The sequence below is a fragment of the Pristiophorus japonicus genome, chromosome 12, assembly GCF_044704955.1.
Source record: "Pristiophorus japonicus isolate sPriJap1 chromosome 12, sPriJap1.hap1, whole genome shotgun sequence".
Taxonomy (NCBI): Eukaryota; Metazoa; Chordata; class Chondrichthyes; family Pristiophoridae; genus Pristiophorus; species Pristiophorus japonicus.
The window spans coordinates 132528401-132549871 of record NC_091988.1 but is presented as its reverse complement, the minus strand read 5'-3'; the positions used below and the strand labels follow the sequence as shown (position 1 = coordinate 132549871).

Below are 21471 nucleotides of genomic sequence, written 5' to 3'. Positions count from 1 at the left end.
TAGAGTGGGCATGGTGTGACTGAGTCCCACTACAAATTCCACTCCCACTACATTGCTTTTGAGGCCCCAAGAGGTGGGTGGAGACAACAGCACATGGTTGGCTCAATGATAAACAAAAGAACTAAAGGTGCAGCAGCAGCAAGAATTCCATATCAGCACATCTTACTTTTATCCCTCCCCCCACTTTGCTCCACTTCACGACCCCTATAAAAAAGATTTGAATTTATATAGCGCCTTTCACGACCACTAGATGTCTCAAAGTGCTTTACAGCCAATGAAATACTTTTGGAGTCTAGTCACTGTTGTAATGTGGGAAACGCGGCAGACAATTTGCGCACAGCAAGCTCCCACAAATGTGATAATGACCAGATAATCTGTTTTTGTTGTGTTGATTGAGGGATAAATATTGGCCAGGACACCGGGGATAACTCCCCTGCTCCTCTTCAAAATAGTGCCACGTCCACCTGAGAAAGCAGACGGGACCTCAGTTTAACGTCTCATCCGAAAGACGGCACCTCAGACAATGCAGCGCTCCCTCAGTACTGCACCAGAGTGTCAGCCTAGATTTATGTGCTCAAGTCCCTGCAGTGGGACTTGAACCCACGACCTTCTGACTCAGAGGCGAGAGTGCTACCCACTGAGCCACTGTCCATGCACAACTTCCGCAGGCAAGGGCAGAGGACGGAGGCCTCAAGCCTCCTTTTTAAAAAAAAAATTCATTCACGGAATATGGGCATCGCTAGCACGGCCAACATTCATTGCCCATCCCTAATTGCCCTCGAGTAGGTGGCCGCCTTCTTGACAACTGAGTGGCTTGCTCGGCCTATTAAGAGGGCAGTTAAGAGTCAACCGCCTTGCTGTGGGTCTGGAGTCACATATAGGCCAGACCCTTGCTGTGAACTTCTTTACCTTCCTATGGGGAGCAGCTGACCTGGATTCAGTGCTGTACCACTCGACACGGACACTGACAAGACTGGGAACTTGCAGTATGGGTGATCCTGTGCTCACTGAGCTTTCAACATGCTATACACTATGACACACAGTCCTCCTGCTCCCTCAGCATTTCTCGACAACACAGTACATATCCCTCACAATTCAAGAATGAAATGCATTGTATAAAGTGCAAATTCGTTCTTTTCTTCACTTCCTGATTTGCTTCATGCTCTTTACCCTTTGAACTTTGGCAGTGTCTCGCACTATTGGCCTTGCCGAGGATCCTCATCAACAACAAAAAAAATGCAAACACACAAGAATTTGTGCACAATTTCTGACCTCCGCACTTGGTCCTATGGCCCACAAAACTGACACAAACCCGGCGCCTGTGGCCAAGGGTTGAAATCAGCACTGCAGACGCACAAAATTGCACATTCTTGTGATCAACCTCCGCTGTAACAGCTTCTGAATTGATGAGTATCTTTCACAAGGCTGCTCTAGTTCTGACTGCTACGTCGGAGATAAGAGATGCTGGGCGACAACGAAAGAGCTGAATTTTTAAACGCAGAGGTGCACCCCCACATGGCCCCATGCCATCCTGCTGTCACACAGAAATCTCAACATCATCACTTTAAGCCAAGATTCTTAAAATAAAACTCCCCTGATGGCTCAGCAGCTTTGCCCAGTGAGTAGCTGAGCCCTGCGACTAAGAAGGTCACTGGCTTAACCCTTAGTCCACGATGAGTTGGCCGATTTCAGTCGAGGTGCCCCAAGCCTTGAATTTGAAGTTCTCATTCTCAAATCTCTACCTATCTCCGTAACCTGCTCCAGTCCTACACGGAAATGGTAGCACAGTAGAGGCCCAGACTAATGACCCGGAGAGATGAGTTCAAATGAATTTAAATTCAGTTAATGCAATAAAAAGCCCGTACCAGTAATGGTGATCCAGAAATTACCAGACTGTCGTAAAACCCGCCTGGCTCGCTAATGCCCTATACGTGACTTCAATCCGTCAGCACTGTGTTTGACTCGTAACTGCCCTTTGATTTTTGTCTTTATTCGTTCTGGGATGTGATCACGCTGTCAACATCAGTATTTATTGCCCATCCCTAATTGCCCTTGAGAAGATGATGGTGAGCCGCCTTCTTGAACCGTGGGCATGTTCGCTGATGACTGCACAGTGTTCAGTGCCATTCACAACTCCCCAGATAATGGAGTAGTCCATGCCCGCATGAGCAAGACCTGGGCGGCGTTTAGGCTTGGGCTGCTAGTGGCAAGTAACATTCGCGCCACACAAGTGCCAGGCAATGACTATCTCCAATAAGCGAGAGTCTAACCACCGCCCCTTAACATTCAACGGCAGTACCATCGCTGGGGCCCAAGCACCGATCCTTGCGGTACCCCACTAGTTACAGCTTGCCACACCAAAAATGACCTGTTTATTCCTACTCTCTGTCCATTAACCAAACCTCAATCCACGCTAGTATAGTACCCCATTTCTTTTTCTTTATTCATTGGATGTTGGCGTTGCTGGCAAAGGCAGCATTTATTGTCCATCCCTAATTGCTCTCGAGAAGCTACCTCTTGAACTATTTTAGTCCATGTGATTTTTACCCAGCGATTTGATACAACTGAAATGCTCCAAGAACTTCGAGGAACAGTATTTGTCCAAGAACCAGTCACAAAATATTGACCAATGTTTTCAAAGATATCTCAATCATCCACAAACGATGCCAGAACTTCCCACACCCACTTCACAGAGCTGACAAATGCCAGAAATGCACTACCGGTCAGATAAACCCTACATTCCAACCCCTCTCCAGTTCTCCCAAAGCCCGAGAGCACCCCTCCACAGTGCTGCAAGGCCACAGGGGTGTGTTGCCAAACTCCAGCACCCCCAGTGCATCCAAATCCCCCAGGACAATCCCGCGGATTGGAAGGTAGCAAATGTAATCCCATTATTTATGAAAGGAGGGAGAGAAAACGGGGAACTACAGACAAGTTAGCCTGACATCAGTAGTAGGGAAAATGCTAGAATCTATTATTAAGGACGTGGTAACAGGGCACTTAGAAAAGAATAATAGGATTGGGCAGAATCAACATGGATTTATGAAAGAGAAATCATGTTTGAAAACTCGGCAAAGAGTTTTTTGAGGTTGTAACTAGCAGAATAGATAAGGAAGAACCAGTGGATGGGTGTATTTGGATTTTCAGAAGGCATTTGATAAGGTGCCACACAAGACATTATTAAACAAAATTAGGGCTCATGGGATTCGGGGTAATATACTAGCATCGACTGAGGATTGGTTAACCAACAGAAAGCAGAGAGTAGGAATAAACGGGTCATTTTCTGTGTGGCAGGGTGTAACTAGTGGGGTGCCGCAAGGATTGGTGCTTGGGCCTCAGCTATTCACAATCTTTAACAATGATTTGGATGAGGAGACCAAATATAATACAGGGTATATCTAAGTTTTCTGATGATACAAAGCTAGGTGGGAATGTAAGTTGTGAGGAGGATGCAAAGAGGCTTCAAGGGGACATAGACAGGCTAAGTGAGTGGGCAAGAACATGGTAAATGGAATATAATGTGGAAAAATGTGAAGTTATCCACTTTGGGAGGAAAAATAGAAAAGCAGAGTGTTTTTTAAATGGCGAGAGATTGGGAAATGTTGGTGTTCAGAGGGACCTGGGTGTCCTTGTACACGAATCACTGAAAGTTAACATGCAGGTGCAGCAAGCAATTATGAAAGCAAATGGTATGTTGGCCTTTATTACAAGAGGCTTTGAGTATAAGAGTAAAGACATCTTACTGCAATTATATAGGACCCTGGTGAGACCGCACCTGGAGTATTATGTACAGTTTTGGTCTCCTTACCCAAGAAAGGATATACTTGCCATGGAAGGAGTGTAACGAAGGTTCACCAGACTGATTCCTGGGATGGGGGGGTGGGGGGGGATTATCCTATGAGGAGAGATTGAGTAGACTAGGCCTATATTCTCTAGAGTTTAGAAGAATGAGAAGTGAGTTCATTGAAACATACAAAATTCTTACAGGGCTTGACAGGGAGGATATTTCCTCTGGCTGGGGAGTCTAGAACCAGGGGTCACAGTCTCAGAATAAGGGGAGGCCATTTCGGACTGAGGTGAGGAGAAATTTCTTCACTCACAGGGTGGTGAATCTTTGGAATTCTCTATCCCAGAGGGTTGTGGTTGCTCAATTGTTGAGTATATTCAAGATAGAGATCGATAGATTCTTGGACTCTAGGAGAACCAGGGACAGTGCAGGAAAGTGGAGTTGAGGTAGAAGATCAGCCATGATCTTACTGAATGGCAGGGCAGGCTCGAGGAGCCGAATAGCCTACTCCTGCTTCTAATTCTAATGTTCTTATGCAAGTTCCGTTCAACCCCATTTACTGGCCCTCCCTCCTCAGGACAGCTAAACACTTAAAACCAACCACCCAAAAGGTCATGGATAAAAATTGAATACAGGAATGTGTATAAAATTAAAAACACCCAAGAAGAACAATTTAGTTTTCACAGAAAAATTCAGTCACAACATTCTAACAACCCCAAAACATCATATAATAAGAACAGCATTTGACTACAGTTACTGTAAATCAGTGACTGGATTAATCAGATTATTTTTATGTATATTCTTGATATTAAAATAAATTACCTATTTCCAAGCACCTGATTGGTCTGGAGGGAGCATGACCCAATAAATCCTGCCATAAACACGGGGCTATTAATGCGTGTTACATGGTTAGCAGTGACCAATCAGATTCAAATTCATTGCATGCTGGTTGATCTGCTCAGTTCCCCATACCTACTCATTCCCCCTCTCATCATTCCCAACCTTAGTTCCATTTCCTCTGCTGTCCTGGCTCAATCCTCGGACTCCAATAACTTCATCTCCATTTGATCCCCGGTCTCTCGACTCTTTACCCCATTGCTGCCCTGGCTGTACCCCCAAACTCAATCCCCAGACTCTACTGGCTCCATCTCAAAGCTATCGGCTGTCCAATTCTCCCAGGCTCTATAGGCCAATTTATCTTTCCTTTTTATAAGTGTAATATTCTTACATTAAGACATACAGTGAACAGCACTTTTAAAATCCATTCAATTACAAGTTCCAGCTCTCAGAAGCCTAACAATCCACCAAAACTCCGATTATATTAAAAAGGGAAACATATCTCGGGATCCTTCTGTTACACACTTCAAGGATGTTCCAGACCTCAAAAAGTTACCCAACCCCTGATGGGCCTCAGACTCCGTTCCACTCCGCTCTGCCCACCCTAGGCCTCAAACCCCACACTACCCCGCTCTCTCACATCTGGTGCTGAAGGACATGAGGGAGAAAACTTATGGGACAGTGAACATTGTAAAGGAGAAGTTCCTGAGCACTGGAAGAAGCAGGCAAACACAGTGCCCATTTCTCTGACCCAGGCAACTAAAGACCCATTAGCCCAACGTCTATAACAAAGCAAAAGAATAATAGATTTGATTGTGAGGGATAGTTTGGAGAAATGCCAATAACTTAAACAGCCAGTATGCTTAGAAGGTGAAGATGCAGCTTGACAAACCTGCTCGAGGGTAGAACAAAAGGTGAGATAAGGGATCAGTTAAAAATAGAAAACAGGGTGTTACTTGGGAAAGTTACTTTCCATCATCACACAGTGGGGAGGGAGGTGTTGAGTGCCGGGGTCAGTGCTTGAACCCCAGTTTCTAATTAACGTGAATTAACTAGATACTGAAGCTTACTATAAACTGGTCATATTTTCTGGGATCACTAAAAACAAAGGAGTAGAGATGGGAGCTTCAGCTAAAACAAAAAATTGTAGCAAGATTTAGATCTGATATGCAGTCAAGTAGACAAATGGAACAGTAATAGAATGGTGGATTACAACAGCAACTTGCATTTTATAGAGCACGTTTAACTTGGTAAAACTTCACCAATGCGCAATAAGACAAACATTGACACCGAGAAGGCGATATTGGGACAGGTGACTAAAAGCTTGATCAAAGAAGCAGATTTTAAGGCGCACCTTGAAGGAGAGAGGTAGAGAGATTTAGGAGCTTAAAGCCTGGACAGCTGAAGGTACGGTGGCCAACGGTGGGGGGAAGTCGGGGATGCTCAAGGAGCGCAGAGATCTGGGAGGGTTGTAGTGCTGGAGGAGGTTACAGAGTTAGGGAGGGGAGAGGCCATCGAGGGTTTTGAACAGAAGGATGAGAATTTTAAAATTGAGGCGTTGCTGGACCAGGAGCCAATCTAGGTCAACGAGCACAGGGGTAATAAGCGAACAGGACTTGGTGCGAGTTAGGACATGGCAGCGGAGTGTTGGACAAGCTCAAGCTTACGGAGGGTAGAAGATAGGAGGCTGGCCAGGAGAGCATTGGAATAGTCGACTCTGGAGGTAACAAAAGCATGGATGAGGGTTGAAAACGCAGATAAAACCATAACAATAGAATTCAGAGGTGATGTTAAGACTTTATATTGCAGTGGTTAGACTACCCTTAAAAAATTGTGTTCAGTTTTAGTCACTTTGCCATAAAAATACTTGCAAACAAATTACATTGATATAGTGGCTTTAATGTAGCTAAACCTCCCATGGTGCTTCATTATATATGATCTTCAGAAATCATACAGCAGAGCAACTAGTGCAATGGGCAGGAGTTCGGAGGAAGGATTACTGTAGAAAATGCAGATAAGGGGGATGCCATGTAATAATACTGATTGATAATAAATCATGCGCAAAGTAAAAGTAAGGCTGGAGAGTTAATCAAATTTAATGAATATATATATATATATATATATATAATTTTTAAATATCAAGAAGAACTTGTTTAAATACTAAAAGGAAAAAAAATACCTGGCGATGGGAAACGAGCAGGGATGTGGGTCTAATTGGATCGCTGTACAAAGAGCTGCAACAGGCCAAATGACCTTGTTCTGTGCATGATTCTATGAAATCTTTGGAAACATCTTCCAAGTGATTCAGTAGAAACGGAGTTGGTGGGACAGTTAAGGTACCAGTGGGATGAACTTTGATGAGACGAACGGTCTTTCTATGTCCTAGATCTTTCTTCGGTTCTTCTTCCAATATCGATTGAATACCCCATAATTAGGAATTGCATAGTGCCCAGGCTAGTGACTTGTTCACTCATTTTATTCCTGCACACGAGTGTCTGCTCCACACTTTGTCCAACAACTTGGTGGAGATCAGAAACTCAACATGCAGCGGAAAGCGAGGGAGATCAGAGTTGCACAGACAGCCCCCACTCTGCATACACCCACACACTCTACAGAGAAAGAAAATTATTTATACATTGCCTTTCACAACCTCAGGATGCCCCAATGTGCTTTACAACCAATGAAGTACTTTTTGAAGTGTAGTCATTGTTCTAATGTAGGAAATGTGGCAGCCAATTGACACATAGCAAGCTCTCACAAACAGCAATGTGATAATGACCAGATAATCTGCTTTCTGTGGTGCTGGTTGCAGGATTGCATTGGCCAGCACGAACTGCCCTCTTCAAAATAGTGCCATGGGATCTTTACTGTTCACTTGAGAGGGCAGACAGGCCCTGGGTTTAATGTCTCATGCGAAAGACGGCGCCTCCAACAGTGCAGTAACTCCATCAGTACTGGCTTAGAATTTGAGAGACTTGAACCCACATCCGACTGACTCAGAGGCAAGGGTGCTGTCTAGTGAGCCACGGCTGTCACCCAGTGCTCAGTTATTGTTACAGACTACACCCAGTTAAACATAAGAGTCATATTAATATGCATTGAGGACATGGGATACACAGGTAGTCAATGAAAACAGAGAAACAGAATATAACTTGAATGGAAACATCATTAATACATTAAAAGTACCAGATCCCAGGAAGTGATTTCAAGGCACAAGACCGTGCAGTGCAGTGAGCTACCATACACCATACACTTCTTACAATTGGGGTGGAAGTTAAAGTCTCCACTCTAACAGACACAAAGGTTTAGACAGTTTTATGTACATTACAGACTGTCTATTAATTCAGCAATCTTTGCCCCTGAAAAACAAGTGCCGTCAGAATAGTGCCAGATACCAGAAATGTGAGGCTATACTTATCAGGAAAGGATGAACAGGCTGGATCTCGTTTCACTTGAAAAAAGAAGGCTGACCTAATTGAGGTCTTTAAAATTATGAAAGGTATTGATAAAGTGGATAGAGAGTAGATAGAGAGAGAATGTTTCAACTTGTGGGGAAGAGCATAACTAGAGGCCATCAATATAAGATAGTCACCAAGAAATCCAATAGGGAATTCAGAAGATGCTTCTTTACCCAGAGAGTGGCGAGAACGTGGAACTCGCTACCACAAGCAGTAGATGAGGTAAATAGTACTGTATAGATGCATTTAAGGGGAGGCTAGACAAGCATATGAAGAAGGGAATAGAGGGTTATGCTGAGAGGGTTCGATGAGGAAAGACGGGAGGAGGCTCGAGTGGAGCATAAACAACAGCAAGAACTGGTTGGGCCGAATGGCCTGTTTCTGTGCTGTAAATTATATGTAATCCTATGTAGGTTAACTACCTCCAATGATAGACATAATGATGCCTTATCTCCAGCACAGAGACTCTGCTGAGAAAGATCAGCCAAGATTCTCCATTTTATACCAGTTAGAAACATTTGGTTTTCGGATCTGTAATCGCTGGTTGAACAAAGTAATATAGCTGGAAAGAGGTGATCGAAGAAGCCAGGACCTACTCATCTGTTTTCACACTCCACCTTTGCTCGGTGATGGAATATTGCAGCAGTGGTTGGCAGGCGTACAGCACCGTCCCGACACCGTGCCGATCAGTGAACTTACGCTGTAACTGGGAACCAAGGGGAGAATAAAGGATGCAGAAATTGAGAGAGAATGATCCCTTGTTTTTTTTCCCTTTAATTCTCAGGATGTGGGCACCGCTGGCAAGGCCGGCATTTATTGCCCATCCTTCATTGGCCCAAGCAGGTGGTGGTGGGCCTTCTGGTGGTTGATACAACTGAATGTCTTGCTCGGCCATTGCAGGGGGCAGTTAAGAGCCAACCACGTTGATGTGGGACTCGGTCAGATAAAGGACAGACCAGGTAAGGACGCCAGGTCTCCTTCCCTAAAAGGACATTAGTGAACCAGCTTTTTCGAGAGACAGCTTTATTCTCACTTTTACTGATACCAGCATAATGTTTTTATTTTTAAATTTCCAGATTTTTTTTTTAAATACTGAATTGAAATTCTCAAACTGCCATGCAGAGACTCATCCTCTCTGAATGATTAGGCTAGGTCTCGGAATTACAACGGATATTGAAAATACACTGGATTAACACTATATACACACAGCCATCAACCCAAGAAAACTTTCTTCGTGTTCGGAAGATCTCACATTAATGCCTGTACTCTCAACACATCCAACATAAACTAAATCTCAATACTATTTCCTGTAAACTCTTACTGACCCTCTCTTTGTTTCCAATCAAATGAGGCTAACACATCCATCTATACAAAAGTCTGGCATCTAGTCCGCATCCCAACACCCCAGACATTATATTGTTACAGGTGCAGTACAAGCTTAGAGAGAGAGACATGGAAGGCTCGATTTTCCTGATCTGGAGCCTGATATCTACAGGAGGCCACAATTGCATGGGCTTGCATATTTAGACCACTTGCCCACAGAAAAGCTATTGCGATGATCCAGTGGTACTTTTCCCAACATGTCACACCACATGGGAAACAACAAGGCTTGATTCCAATTACCGCTGAGTTTCCAATCTAGGCCAGGAGGCCTGTTTATGTACAAATATATAGGGTGTTTTTTTTTAATTCATTTAATATGATACAATTTAAAGGAGATGCAGGAACAGAGAGACCTGGGGTTCACATACACAAATCTTTGAAGGTGGCAGGACATGTTGATAAGGCGTTTTTTTTTAAAACGATACGGGATCCTTAGCTTTATTTATAGAGACACAGAGTAAAAGAGCAAGGACATAACGCTAAACCATTATACAACACTGGTTAGGGCTCAGCTGGAGAATTGTGTCCAATTCTGGGCACCATACTTTAAAAAGGATGTTAAGTCTTCAGGAAGACATAGACAGGCTGGTGAAATTGGCGGACATGGCAGAAATTTAACACAGAAAAATGTGAAGTGATACATTTTGGTAGAAAGAATGAGGCGAGGACATATAACTAAATGGTACAATCCTGAAGGGGGTGCACGGAGAGAGAGATCTGGGGATATATGTGCACAAATCATTAAAGGTGGCAGGGCAGGTTGAGAAAGCAGTTAAAAAGCCTTTCTTCATAAATAGAGGTATAGAGTACAAAAGTGTGGAAATTATGATGAACCTGTATAAAACACTGGTTCGGCTTCAACTGGAGTATTGTGTTCAATTCTGGGCTACGCACTTTAGAAAGGATGTGAGGGCCTTAGAGAAAGTGCAGAGAAGATTTACGAGAATTATTCCAGGAATGAGGGACTTCAGTTACATTGATAGACTGGAGGAGCTGGGGTTGTTCTCTTTGGAGCAGCGAAGATTGAGAGGAGATTTGATCGAGGTGTTCAAAATCATAAGGCGTCTGGACAGAGTAGATAGAGAGAAACTGCTCCCATTGGCAGAAGGGTCGAGAACCAGAGGACACAGATTTAAGGTGATCGGCAAAAGAACCAAAGGCGATGTAAGAAAAAACCTTTTTAGGCAGCGAGTGGTTAGTATCTGGAATGAACTGCCCTGAAAGAGTAATGGAGGCAGACTCAATCTTATCTCTCAAAAGGGAGTTGGATAAGTGTCTGAAGGAAAATTTTTTGCAGGATTTATGGGGAAAGGGCAGGGGAGTTGGACTCACTGAATGTCGGCACAGAATCAACGGGCCAAATGTCTGCCTTCCGTACTGTAACCATTCTATAATTGTAAGTCCTTAAAGAGGGTGCAGAAGTGTTTTAACAGAATGATACTAGGGATGATGGACTTCAGTGATGTGGAGAGACTAGAGAAGCTGGGATTCTTCTCTTTACGACAGAAGGGGAGATTTAATAGAGCTCTTCAAAATTATAAGGAGTTTTGCTCACGTGGGTAAGGAGAAACTGTTTCCAGTGGCAGGAGGGTCAGTAACCACCAGAGGACGCAGATTTAAATAACTGGCAAAAGAACCAAAGTGGAGATAAGGAGAATTTTAAAAATATATAAATGCAGTGAGTTATGATGGTCTGGATCGTACAGCCTGAAAGGGTGGTGGAAGCAGATTTAATAGTAACTTTCAAAAGGAATTGGATATATACTTGAAAAGGAAAAAATTGCAAGGGTATGGGGAAAGAGCAGGCGAGTGGAACTAATTAGATTGCACTTTTATAGAGCCTGCACAGGCATGATGGGCTGAATGGCTTCCTTATGTGCTGTATGATTCTATTTTGTCTGCACCTTTAGGTGGGCACCCTATCTCCTGCACCTCTGCAGGTGCCATTCAGTGAAGGGTCACTAGGGGGTGCACTGGATTATGCAGCATGTCACTTTGCTTGTCGGAAATAACCGTGATCCCACTCCAAGCTCCAACAGTAGAGAATTGCAGACCCAATCAGGATCCACTGAAAGCTATGCCATCTATTCTGCCTTTTTAATAAAATATATAAAAACAAACTCTGCTGCAAAGTTCCTGGTTACAAAACCCCGCTAATATTTACCTTAGAGGGGTCAAAACCAACTGAACCAGTGACGGATGCGATTGGCTCCACCATTATCACACTCTCTCTCTCTCGCCTTTGGGGTGGGATACAGACCTCACAGAGAAGGACTCATCGCACATTTTGGTTACCCGTGAGCAACTACGATGTTAGAACTAGTTCCCCTGAAGCAAAGGGGCGGGGAATATTTGGCCAATCCTCCCAGTCCTGATCACTATTCAGTGACTGCTTCTGGCAAGTGCATGCGTGCGGTGTCAGGCCAGGGAAGAATTGGCCTCGAATAGCCTTCTGACACTCGGGGATGAATCTCGACTTTGTACGACAGTGTAGAACAGTTGATAGCGATTCGGAAGCCTGTTCTACATCTCTCCCAATGTTTATTTTCACTGACTTTGATGTGAAAAATTTGATGTGAATAAATAAATAACGGGGAGAGATGTAGAACGGCCTGCCGATTCACTATCGTACATTTTACACCATCGGACAAAGTCAAGATCGACCACTCACTGTCCAAGCTTGTACATAAAGATTGGTGGTCCCTTGGGTAAGGTTGGGGAGGGCTACAGGTGCTCACGGATCATGACTTGCTGGAGAGGAAGTAAGTGATAAAATAAATTACTTTTTTTGATGTACGTCACTGAGCATTAACCATGGCATTTTCTATTTAAATGTACTTACTATCTCTGTGGTTTTTGCCCATTATGAAAATCATTCCCAATATCGACAGCTCTGGTAAAGGCACATTTTCACCAGCTCGCTGTTAATGAACTGCACTGTGCAGCCAGGTTTATGCACTGCCATCATCTTTGGGACTCCCCCCTGCCTCAGATAGACTTTTCAGTTAACGTAAAGAAACAAAAAAAGTTAATTGCACTTCAAAATGCAACTCTAAATACTTCAACAAAGTTAAATGGAAGCAAAACACCTGGCTGGAAATCCGAAATAAAATTGCATAGCAGGTCAGCCACGAGCTGAATCCCATCATAGAAACTTACAGCACAGAAGGAGGCCATTCCACCGACGAAGAGCTATCCAGTCTAAACCCACTTTCCTGCTCTTGGCCATAGCCTTGTACCGCACTTCGTGCATATCCAAATACTTTTTAAATATGATGAGGGTTTCTGCCTCTACCATTCTTTCAGGCAGTGAGTTGTAGACCCCCACCACCCTCTGGATGAAAAAGATTCTCCTCAAAACCCCTCTAAACCTCCTACTTACTTTAACTCTATGCCCCCTGGTTATTGACCCCTCTGCTAAGGGAAATAGGTCATTCCTATCCACTCTATCCAGGCCCCTCATAATTTTATACACCTCAATTAGGTCTCCCCTCAGCCTCCTCTGTTCCAAAGAAAACAACTCCAGCATTTCCAATCTTTTCTCATAGCTAAAATTCTCCTGTCCAGGCAACATCCTCTTAAATCTCCGCTGTACCCTCTCGAGTGCAATCACATTTTTCCTGTAATGTGGTGACCAGAACTGTACACAGTACTCTAGCTGTGGCCTAACTAGTGTTGTATACAGTTCAGGGAGGCTGAGCTTGATGGGAGTTACATCAAGTACAGCCACAATGGGGCGAATGGCCGCCTCCTGTGCTGTGTTAATCTATGATCTTCTGCCTCCACGCACAGGTTACCTTTATGGTCCCTAAAATGCCCTACTCTTCTTTAGTTATCCTCTTGCTCTTAATGTTTTCCTTGATTTTCCTTGCCAATATTTTTTTCATGCCCTCTCTTTGCTTTCCTAACTGCCTTTTTAATTTCACCCCTGCATTTTTATACTCCTCTAGGGTTTCTGCAGTATTGAGCCCTCGGTATCTGTCATAAGCTTCCCTTTTTTTCTTTTTCCTACCCGGTATTCCTCTTGACATCCAGGTGGCTCTAAATTTGTTAGTCCCGCCCTTTTTCTTTAAGGGAACATACTTGCTCTGAACCCTCACTATATCCTCCTTGAATGCCTCCCACTGCTCAGACACTGATTTACTTTCAAGTAGCTGTTTCCAGTCCACTTTGGCTAAATCACATCTCAGCTTAGTAAAATTGGCTTTTCTGCAATTGAGAACTTTTATTCCTGGTCTTTGTCCTTTTCTATAACTACCCTAAATCTCACCTGAATTATGATCAATTATGATCACGACCACCAAATGCTCTCCCACTGATACCCCTTCCACCTGCCCAGCTTCACTCCCTAAAACTAAGTCTAGAACCGGTCTCTTGTTGGGCTTGTTATGTACTGGCTAAAAAAGTTCTCCTGAATGCATTTTAAGAATTCTGCTCCCTCTATACCTTTCACACTAATTCTATCCCAGTTAATATTCGGATAGTTGAAATCCCCTAATACTGTCCTATTGTTTTTGCACTTTGAGAAATTTGCCTACATGTTTGCTCTTCTATCACCTTCTGATTGTGAGTCTACAGCACACTCCCAGCAGTGTGATTGCCCCTTTCTTGTTCTTCAATTCAACCCATATGGCCTTGTTTGATGATCCTTCCAACAGATCATCCCTCCTCACATCTGTAATTGCTTCTTTAAATTAATATTGCGACCCCCCTCTCATTTTTTATCCCCCTCTCTATCTCGTCTGAAAACCCTGCACCAGGAATGTTGAGCTGCCATTCCTGCCCTTCTTTCAGCCATGTCTCAGTAATAGCTATATCATATTCCCACATGTCTATCTGTGTCCTCAGCTCATCTGCCTTATTCCTGAGACTCCTTGCATTGAAGCATATACCGTTTCGCACTATCAAACTCCCTTGTTGTCTATTTTCTAGCCTTTGTTCCCCCTGCCTTCCAAACTCATTTACTAATTTTCTGCCTTCATTTTCAGCTTTTTTGTTTCCCCCTTCTGAATCTAGCCTCGGGTTCCTATCCCCCTGCTAAGCTAGTTTAAACCCTCCCCAACAGCATTAGCAACCCACCCCGCAATGATATTGGTCCCGGCTCTGTTGAGGTGCAACCCGTCCGGCTTGTACAGGCCCCACCTCCTCTAGAAACGGTCAAAATGCCTCAGGAAAGCCCTCCCTCCTGCACCATCTCTCCAGCCATGCATTCATCTGCTATATCCTCCTATTTCTGTACTCACTAGCACATGGCACAAGGAGCAATCTGGAGATGACTACATTTTGGGTCTGGCTTTTTAAATGAAAAAAAGGTCCACCTTGGATCTGGGGCTTTCGCCGGGCTCCCATGTGCGGAGGTCTTCACACAGTGCAACGTACCCAACAGAAAGAACAAAAACTGCCGCCTCTTAACACACACCAACCTAATCCTGAGCATCAATACGCCAAGCAAACTGGCAAGAGCAGCCATCATATTCCTTTATGACACTCTGCCCCATAAAATAAGACAGCGACATTGTTTGTTATATTTATGTATAAAATAAATCATCCTTAAACTAATATTAGTCAGTGTTGTATAAGTGAAGTGCCACTCAGATCCTTGTGCAATACAACAACCTGCATTTATAGAAGAGCCTTTCCAACAGCAAAAACATCCCAACGCGTTTCACTGAGATATAATCAAAAACAAAGATGCCAAGCGAAGGGAGGAAATATAAGGAGGAGTGACCAAAAGCTGGGTCCGAGAGGTGGGTTTTCAGAAGGATCTAAAAGGAAGAGGGGCAAGTGGAGAAATTTATGGAGTGAATTCACGAACTTTGGGTCCCCGCCTTTGAAGTCACGGCCACCAACGCTGGGGCAAAATGAGGCGGTGGGGGGAGCAAAGTCCTGTACGAAACTCATAGGGGTGGACAGTTTGGGGGGGGGACACTAGAGGATGGAAAGACAAGGTAATGGAGGGTATTTAAATATGAGACACTGGGAGCCAATATAGGTCAGCGAAGAGAGGGGTGTTTGGTGCACCAAGTCCCATTCACCATAAACTATAGAGTCTAGGCAGCAGAGCTTTGAATGAACAGAAGTTTATGGACAATGGGAGACCAGTCAGGAGAGCACTGGAATAGTCTGTTGATGACGAAAACATGGATGTGGGTTTCAGCCATGAGTGGGCTGAGGTAGGGGCAGAGATGGGTGGTATTACAGGAGTGGAAGTAGGCAGTCTTTGTAATGATGATGCTGCTATTGGGACTGATGTTCAGCTCAAGGTCAAACAGGACATTGAGGTTGCGAACAGTCTGGTTCGGCCGGAGACAGTGCCTGGGTCAATGGCAAGAGTACGAGCTTCATGGCGGGTGCCATCGGGCTTCGGTCTTTACAACGTTTAGCTGGAGAAAATTGGGCCTCATCCAGGACTGGATGTCAGACAAAGTCTGGCAACACAGAGGCAGCGCAGGAGTCGAGGGAGGTATCAGAGAGATGGAGCTGGGTTAGGACAGATAGTGAATGGGTGACCAAGAGACAAGGCAACAGCAGGAAGGTAGTGCAGGAGTCCCCTGCGGTCATCTCCCTCCAAAACAGATATACCATTTTGGATACTGTTGGGGGAGATGGCTTACCAGGGGAAGGCACCAGCAGCCAGGTTCACGGCACCGTGGGTGGCTCTGCTGCACAGAAGGGTGGGAAAAAGAGTGGGAGAGCTATAGTGATAGGGGACTCTATTGTAAGGGGAATAGATAGGAGTTTCTGTGGCCGCAACCGAGACTCCAGGATGGTATGTTGCCTCCCTGGTGCAAGGGTCAAGGATGTCTCGGAGCGGCTGCGGAGTATTCTGGAGAGGGAGGGTGAACAGCCAGTTGTCGTGGTACATGTAGATACCAACGATATAGGTAAGAAGCGGGAAGAGGTCCTACAAGCTGAATTTAGGGAGCTAGGAGTTAAATTAAAAAGTAGGACCTCAAAAGGTAGTAATCTCTGGATTGCTACCAGTGCCACGTGCTAATCAGAGTAGAGGGAGCAGGATAGTTAGAATAAATACGTGGCTTGAACAGTGGTGCAAGAGGGAGGGATTCAAATTCCTGGGACATTGGAACCAGTTCTGGGGGAAGTGGGACCTGTACAAAAGGGACGGTCTGCACTTGGGCAGTACTGGAACTGATGTCCTGGGGGTAACATTTGCTAATGCAGTTCGGGAGTGTTTAAACTAATATGGCAGGGGGATGGGAACCTATGCAGCGAGATAGGGCGAAGTAATATGGAGTCAGAAACAGATGGTAGAAAGGTAAAAAGCAATAGTGGAAGGTCGAGTAAACAAAGGCAAGAAACAAAAAGGGCCACACTACATCATAATTCTAAAAGGACAAAGGGTGTTAAAAAAACAAGTCTGAAGGCTTTGTGTCTTAATGCAAGGAGTATCCGTAATAAGGTGGATGAATTAACTGTGCAAATAGATGTTAACAGATATGATGTGATTGGGATTACAGAGACGTGGCTCCAGGATGATCAGGGCTGGGAACTCAACATCCATGGGTATTCAACATTCAGGAAGGATAGAATAAAAGGGAAAGGAGGTGGGGTAGCATTGCTGGTTAAAGAGGAGATTAATGCAATAGTTAGGAAGGACATTAGCTTGGATGATGTGGAATCTATATGGGTAGAGCTGCAGAACACCAAAGGGCAAAAAACGTTAGTGGGAGTTGTGTACAGACCTCCAAACAGTAGTAGTGATGTTGGGGAGGGCATCAAACAGGAAATTAGGGGTGCATGCAATAAAGGTGCAGTAGTTATCATGGGTGACTTTAATATGCATATAGATTGGACTAACCAAACTGGTGGAGGAGGATTTCCTGGAGTGCATAAGGGATGGTTTTCTAGACCAATATGTCGAGGAACCAATTAGGGGGGAGGCCATCTTAGACTGGGTGTTGTGTAATGAGAGAGGATTAATTAGCAATCTCGTTGTGCGAGACCCCTTGGGGAAGAGTGACCATAATATGGTGGAATTCTACATTAGGATGGAGAATGAAACAGTTAATTCAGAGACCATGGTCCAGAACTTAAAGAAGGGTAACTTTGAAGGTAGGAGGCATGAATTGGCTAAGATAGATTGGCGAATGATACTTAAGGGGTTGACTATGGATGGGCAATGGCAGACATTTAGAGACCGCATGGATGAACTACAACAATTGTACATCCCTGTCTGGCGTAAAAATAAAAAAGGGAAGGTGGCTCAACCGTGGCTATCAAGGGAAATCAGGGATAGTATTAAAGCCAAGGAAGTGGCATACAAATTGGCCAGAAATAGCAGTGAATCCAGGGACTGGGAGAAATTTAGAACTCAGCAGAGGAGGACAAAGGGTTTGATTAGGGCAGGGAAAATAGAGTACGAGAGGAAGCTTGCAGGGAACATTAAGGCGGACTGCAAAAGTTTCTATAGATATGTAAAGAGAAAAAGGTTAGTAAAGACAAATGTAGGTCCTCTGCAGTCAGAATCAGGGGAAGTCATAACGGGGAACAAAGAAATGGCAGACCAATTGAACAAGTACTTTGGTTCGGTATTCACTAAGGAGGACATAAACAACCTTCCGGATATAAAAGGGGTCAGAGGATCTAGTAGGAAGGAGGAACTGAGGGAAATCCTTATTAGTCGGGAAATTGTGTTGGGGAAATTGATGGGATTGAAGGCCGATAAATCCCCAGGGCGTGATGGACTACATCCCAGAGTACTTAATGAGGTGGCCTTGGAAATAGCGGATGCATTGACAGTCATTTTCCAACATTCCATAGACTCTGGATCAGTTCCTATGGAGTGGTGGGTAGCCAATGTAACCCCACTTTTTAAAAAAGGAGGGAGAGAGAAAACAGGGAATTATAGACCGGTCTGCCTGACATCAGTAGTGGGTAAAATGATGGAATCAATTATTAAGGATGTCATAGCAGCGCATTTGGAAAGAGGTGACATGATAGGTCCAAGTCAGCATGGATTTGTGAAAGGGAAATCATGCTTGACAAATCTTCTGGAATTTTTTGAGGATGTTTCCAGTAGAGTGGACAAGGGAGAACCAGTTGATGTGGTGTATTTGGACTTTCAGAAGGCTTTCGACAAGGTCCCACACAAGAGATTAATGTGCCAAGTTAATGCACATGGGATTGGGGGTAGTGTGCTGACGTGGATTGAGAACTGGTTGGCAGACAGGAAGCAAAGAGTAGGAGTAAATGGGTACTTTTCAGAATGGCAGGCAGTGACTAGTGGGGTACTGCAAGGTTCTGTGCTGGGGCCCCAGCTGTTTACATTGTACATTAATGATTTAGACGAGGGGATTAAATGTAGTATCTCCAAATTTGCAAATTTGTGTGAGCTGCGAGGAGGATGCTATGAGGCTGCAGAGTGACTTGGATAGGTTAGGTGAGTGGGCAAATGCATGGCAGATGAAGTATAATGTGGATAAATGTGAGGTTATCCACCATGGTGGTAAAAACAGAGAGACAGACTATTATCTGAATGGTGACAGATTAGGAAAAGGGGAGGTGCAACGAGACCTGGGTGTCATGGTAGATCAGTCATTGAAGGTTGGCATGCAGGTACAGCAGGCGGTTGAGAAAGCAAATGGCATGTTGGCCTTCATAGCGAGGGGATTTGAGTACAGAGGCAGGGAGGTGTTACTACAGTTGTACAGGGTCTTGGTGAGGCCACACCTGGAATATTGTGTACAGTTTTGGTCTCCAACTTGAGGAAGGACATTCTTGCTATTAAGGGAGTGCAGCGAAGGTTCACCAGACTGATTCCCGGGATGGTGGGACTAACATATCAAGAAAGACTGGATCAACTGGGCTTGTATTCACTAGAGTTCAGAAGAATGAGAGCGGATCTCATAGAAACATTTAAAATTCTGACGGGTTTAGACAGGTTGAATGCAGGAAGAATGTTCCCAATGTTGGGGAAGTCCAGAACCAGGGGTCACAGTCTAAGGATAAGGGGTAAGCCAATTAGGACCGAGATGAGGAGAAACTTCTTCACCCAGAGAGTGGTGAACCTGTGGAATTCTCTACCACAGAAAGTTGTTGAGGCCAATTCACTAAATATATTCAAAAAGGAGTTCGATGTAGTCCTTACTACTAGGGGGATCAAGGGGTATGGTGAGAAAGCAGGAATGGGGTACTGAAGTTGCATGTTCAGCCATGAACTCATTAAATGGCGGTGCAGGCTCGAAGGGCCGAATGGCCTACTCCTACACCTATTTCTATGTTTCTATGATTTGACAACCTTTGCACATAACAGGACACAACACCTTACATTTATACAGCACCTTCAAGGTAGTAAGTGACTCAAGGCACTTCACTGGATTATAATCAGACAAGAATTGACACCGAGCCAAAGGTTTCCAAAAGTTTGGTCAAAGTGTTAATTTTTAAGGAGGGTTGAGAGGTTTAAGGAAGGGCTCCCAGAGCTTAGGGCCTAGCCAACTGAAGGCACGTCCAGCAATGGTGGTGTGAAGCAAGTGAGATATGGACAAGAGGCCAGAGCTGGAGGAATGCAGTGTTCTCAGAGGCTGGCATGGCTGGAACAAGTTACAGGGATAGGGAGGGGCCATGGAGGGATTTGAAAACAAGGGTGAGAATTTTAAAATCGAGGTGTTGCTTAACCGGGACAGGGGTGATGGATGAGGGGGACTTGGTGCGAGTTAGGACACGGGCAGCTGATTTTTGGATGACCTCAAGTTTATGGTGGGTGCAAGATGGGAGGCCAGCCAGAGAGTGGTGACTTTATATCGCCTAAATGAATTACACTACAGTCTCCTTCTAGCAAGCACCCCCCACCCTAAGAAACAAACAAATAAATTTGTTCTCGCAAATACCAACTCCGTCTTCCAACAGATTATAGTCCTAATTTAAAATAAATACTTGAAGTACATTAACTGATGCTCACAGTATGGGGCTCCCCAGCCAGTCACCTCTTTCACGGCCAGTTTAAAGAAGTTCATCTCAACTTTTTATATTTGGCCCCACAACTGGCTTGAAGATCTGTGGCAGTAACGCGGAGTTTGCAAAGTGGGGGTGTGAAGTTACAGCCTGGTGTTGTTCAGGGACAGGGTGGAAATGGCCAGTTGAGAAGGGCAGGGAGGAGGAGGAGATATCCCCGAGCTGGGGCACTCACCGAGGAGCAGCAGCCGGTGGGTCTGCTTGTACTCGCGTTTCTCCGCCTTCAGGCTCTTGTCGATGCTGCGGCTGCGTTTCTTGTCGGCTTTGAGCTGGGCTTTCTCCTTGGCCCGCAGCCGCTCTCTCAGCTGGCCGCCTTCCCCTTCCCCTCCGCCGGCCGCCGCACTGCTGGCGTTGGCCGCCCGGCCCCCCGAGTAAGCGATGGTGGAGGCAGCGTGGGGACCGAGCAGCCGCGATCGGAGACTGTAACACGTCCCCATGGCGAGGGAGAGTAACCACAGAGCTGATACAATCGGGGGCTCCCTCTCTGCCTCTGCCCGGGGCAACTCAACCAAGGGCAACTTCAGCCCAGGGAACCACCATCATCCAGCCCAGAGAGAGAAGCCCAGCTCCCTCCCTCCTTTCTCTCGCTCCTTCTCTCCTCCCCTTTTCTCTCTCTCCTCCCCGCTCCCCTTCCTTCCTTCCTTCCTTCCTTTCTCTCTCCTTCTCTCCTCCCCGCTCCCCTTCCTTCCTTCCTCTCTCCCCTTTCTTATTCCTTCCTTCCTTCTCCTTTCTTTCTCGTTCTCTCTTTCTCCTTCCTTCGTTCACTCTCTTCCCTCCTTCCTTCACACTCCCTCTTCTTTCTTGTTCCCCACCCTTCCTTCTCTCTCTCTCTCTCTCTCTCTCCCCTTCCTTCCTACCTTCTCTCTCTCTCTCTCTCTCTCTCTCCCCTCCCTCCTTCCTTCCTTCCTTCCTTCCTCACACCAAAGGCAAGGCCCAGATCCCTGGCTTTGATTCCTCTACAAAGCCACACGCACTTTCTCCCCCTTTTGGCTATTTTTTTAGAACATGCAGAAAGATAACAGTTCCTGCCCT

The 21471-nt window shown here is 45.0% G+C and overlaps 1 protein-coding gene across 1 annotated transcript in view; it reads right to left on the bottom strand.

Annotated features, from left to right (window-relative positions):
• Positions 1–21060, bottom strand: part of gnas (GNAS complex locus) — a 345630-nt gene extending 324570 nt beyond the window's left edge. Inside the window, exon 1 of the mRNA XM_070895940.1 lies at positions 20615–21060. Coding sequence (XP_070752041.1) covers positions 20615–20876 — 262 coding nt within the window. The 5' untranslated portion in view covers positions 20877–21060. The remainder of the gene's footprint in view (positions 1–20614) is intronic.
• Between the last annotated feature and the right edge of the window lie 411 nt (positions 21061–21471).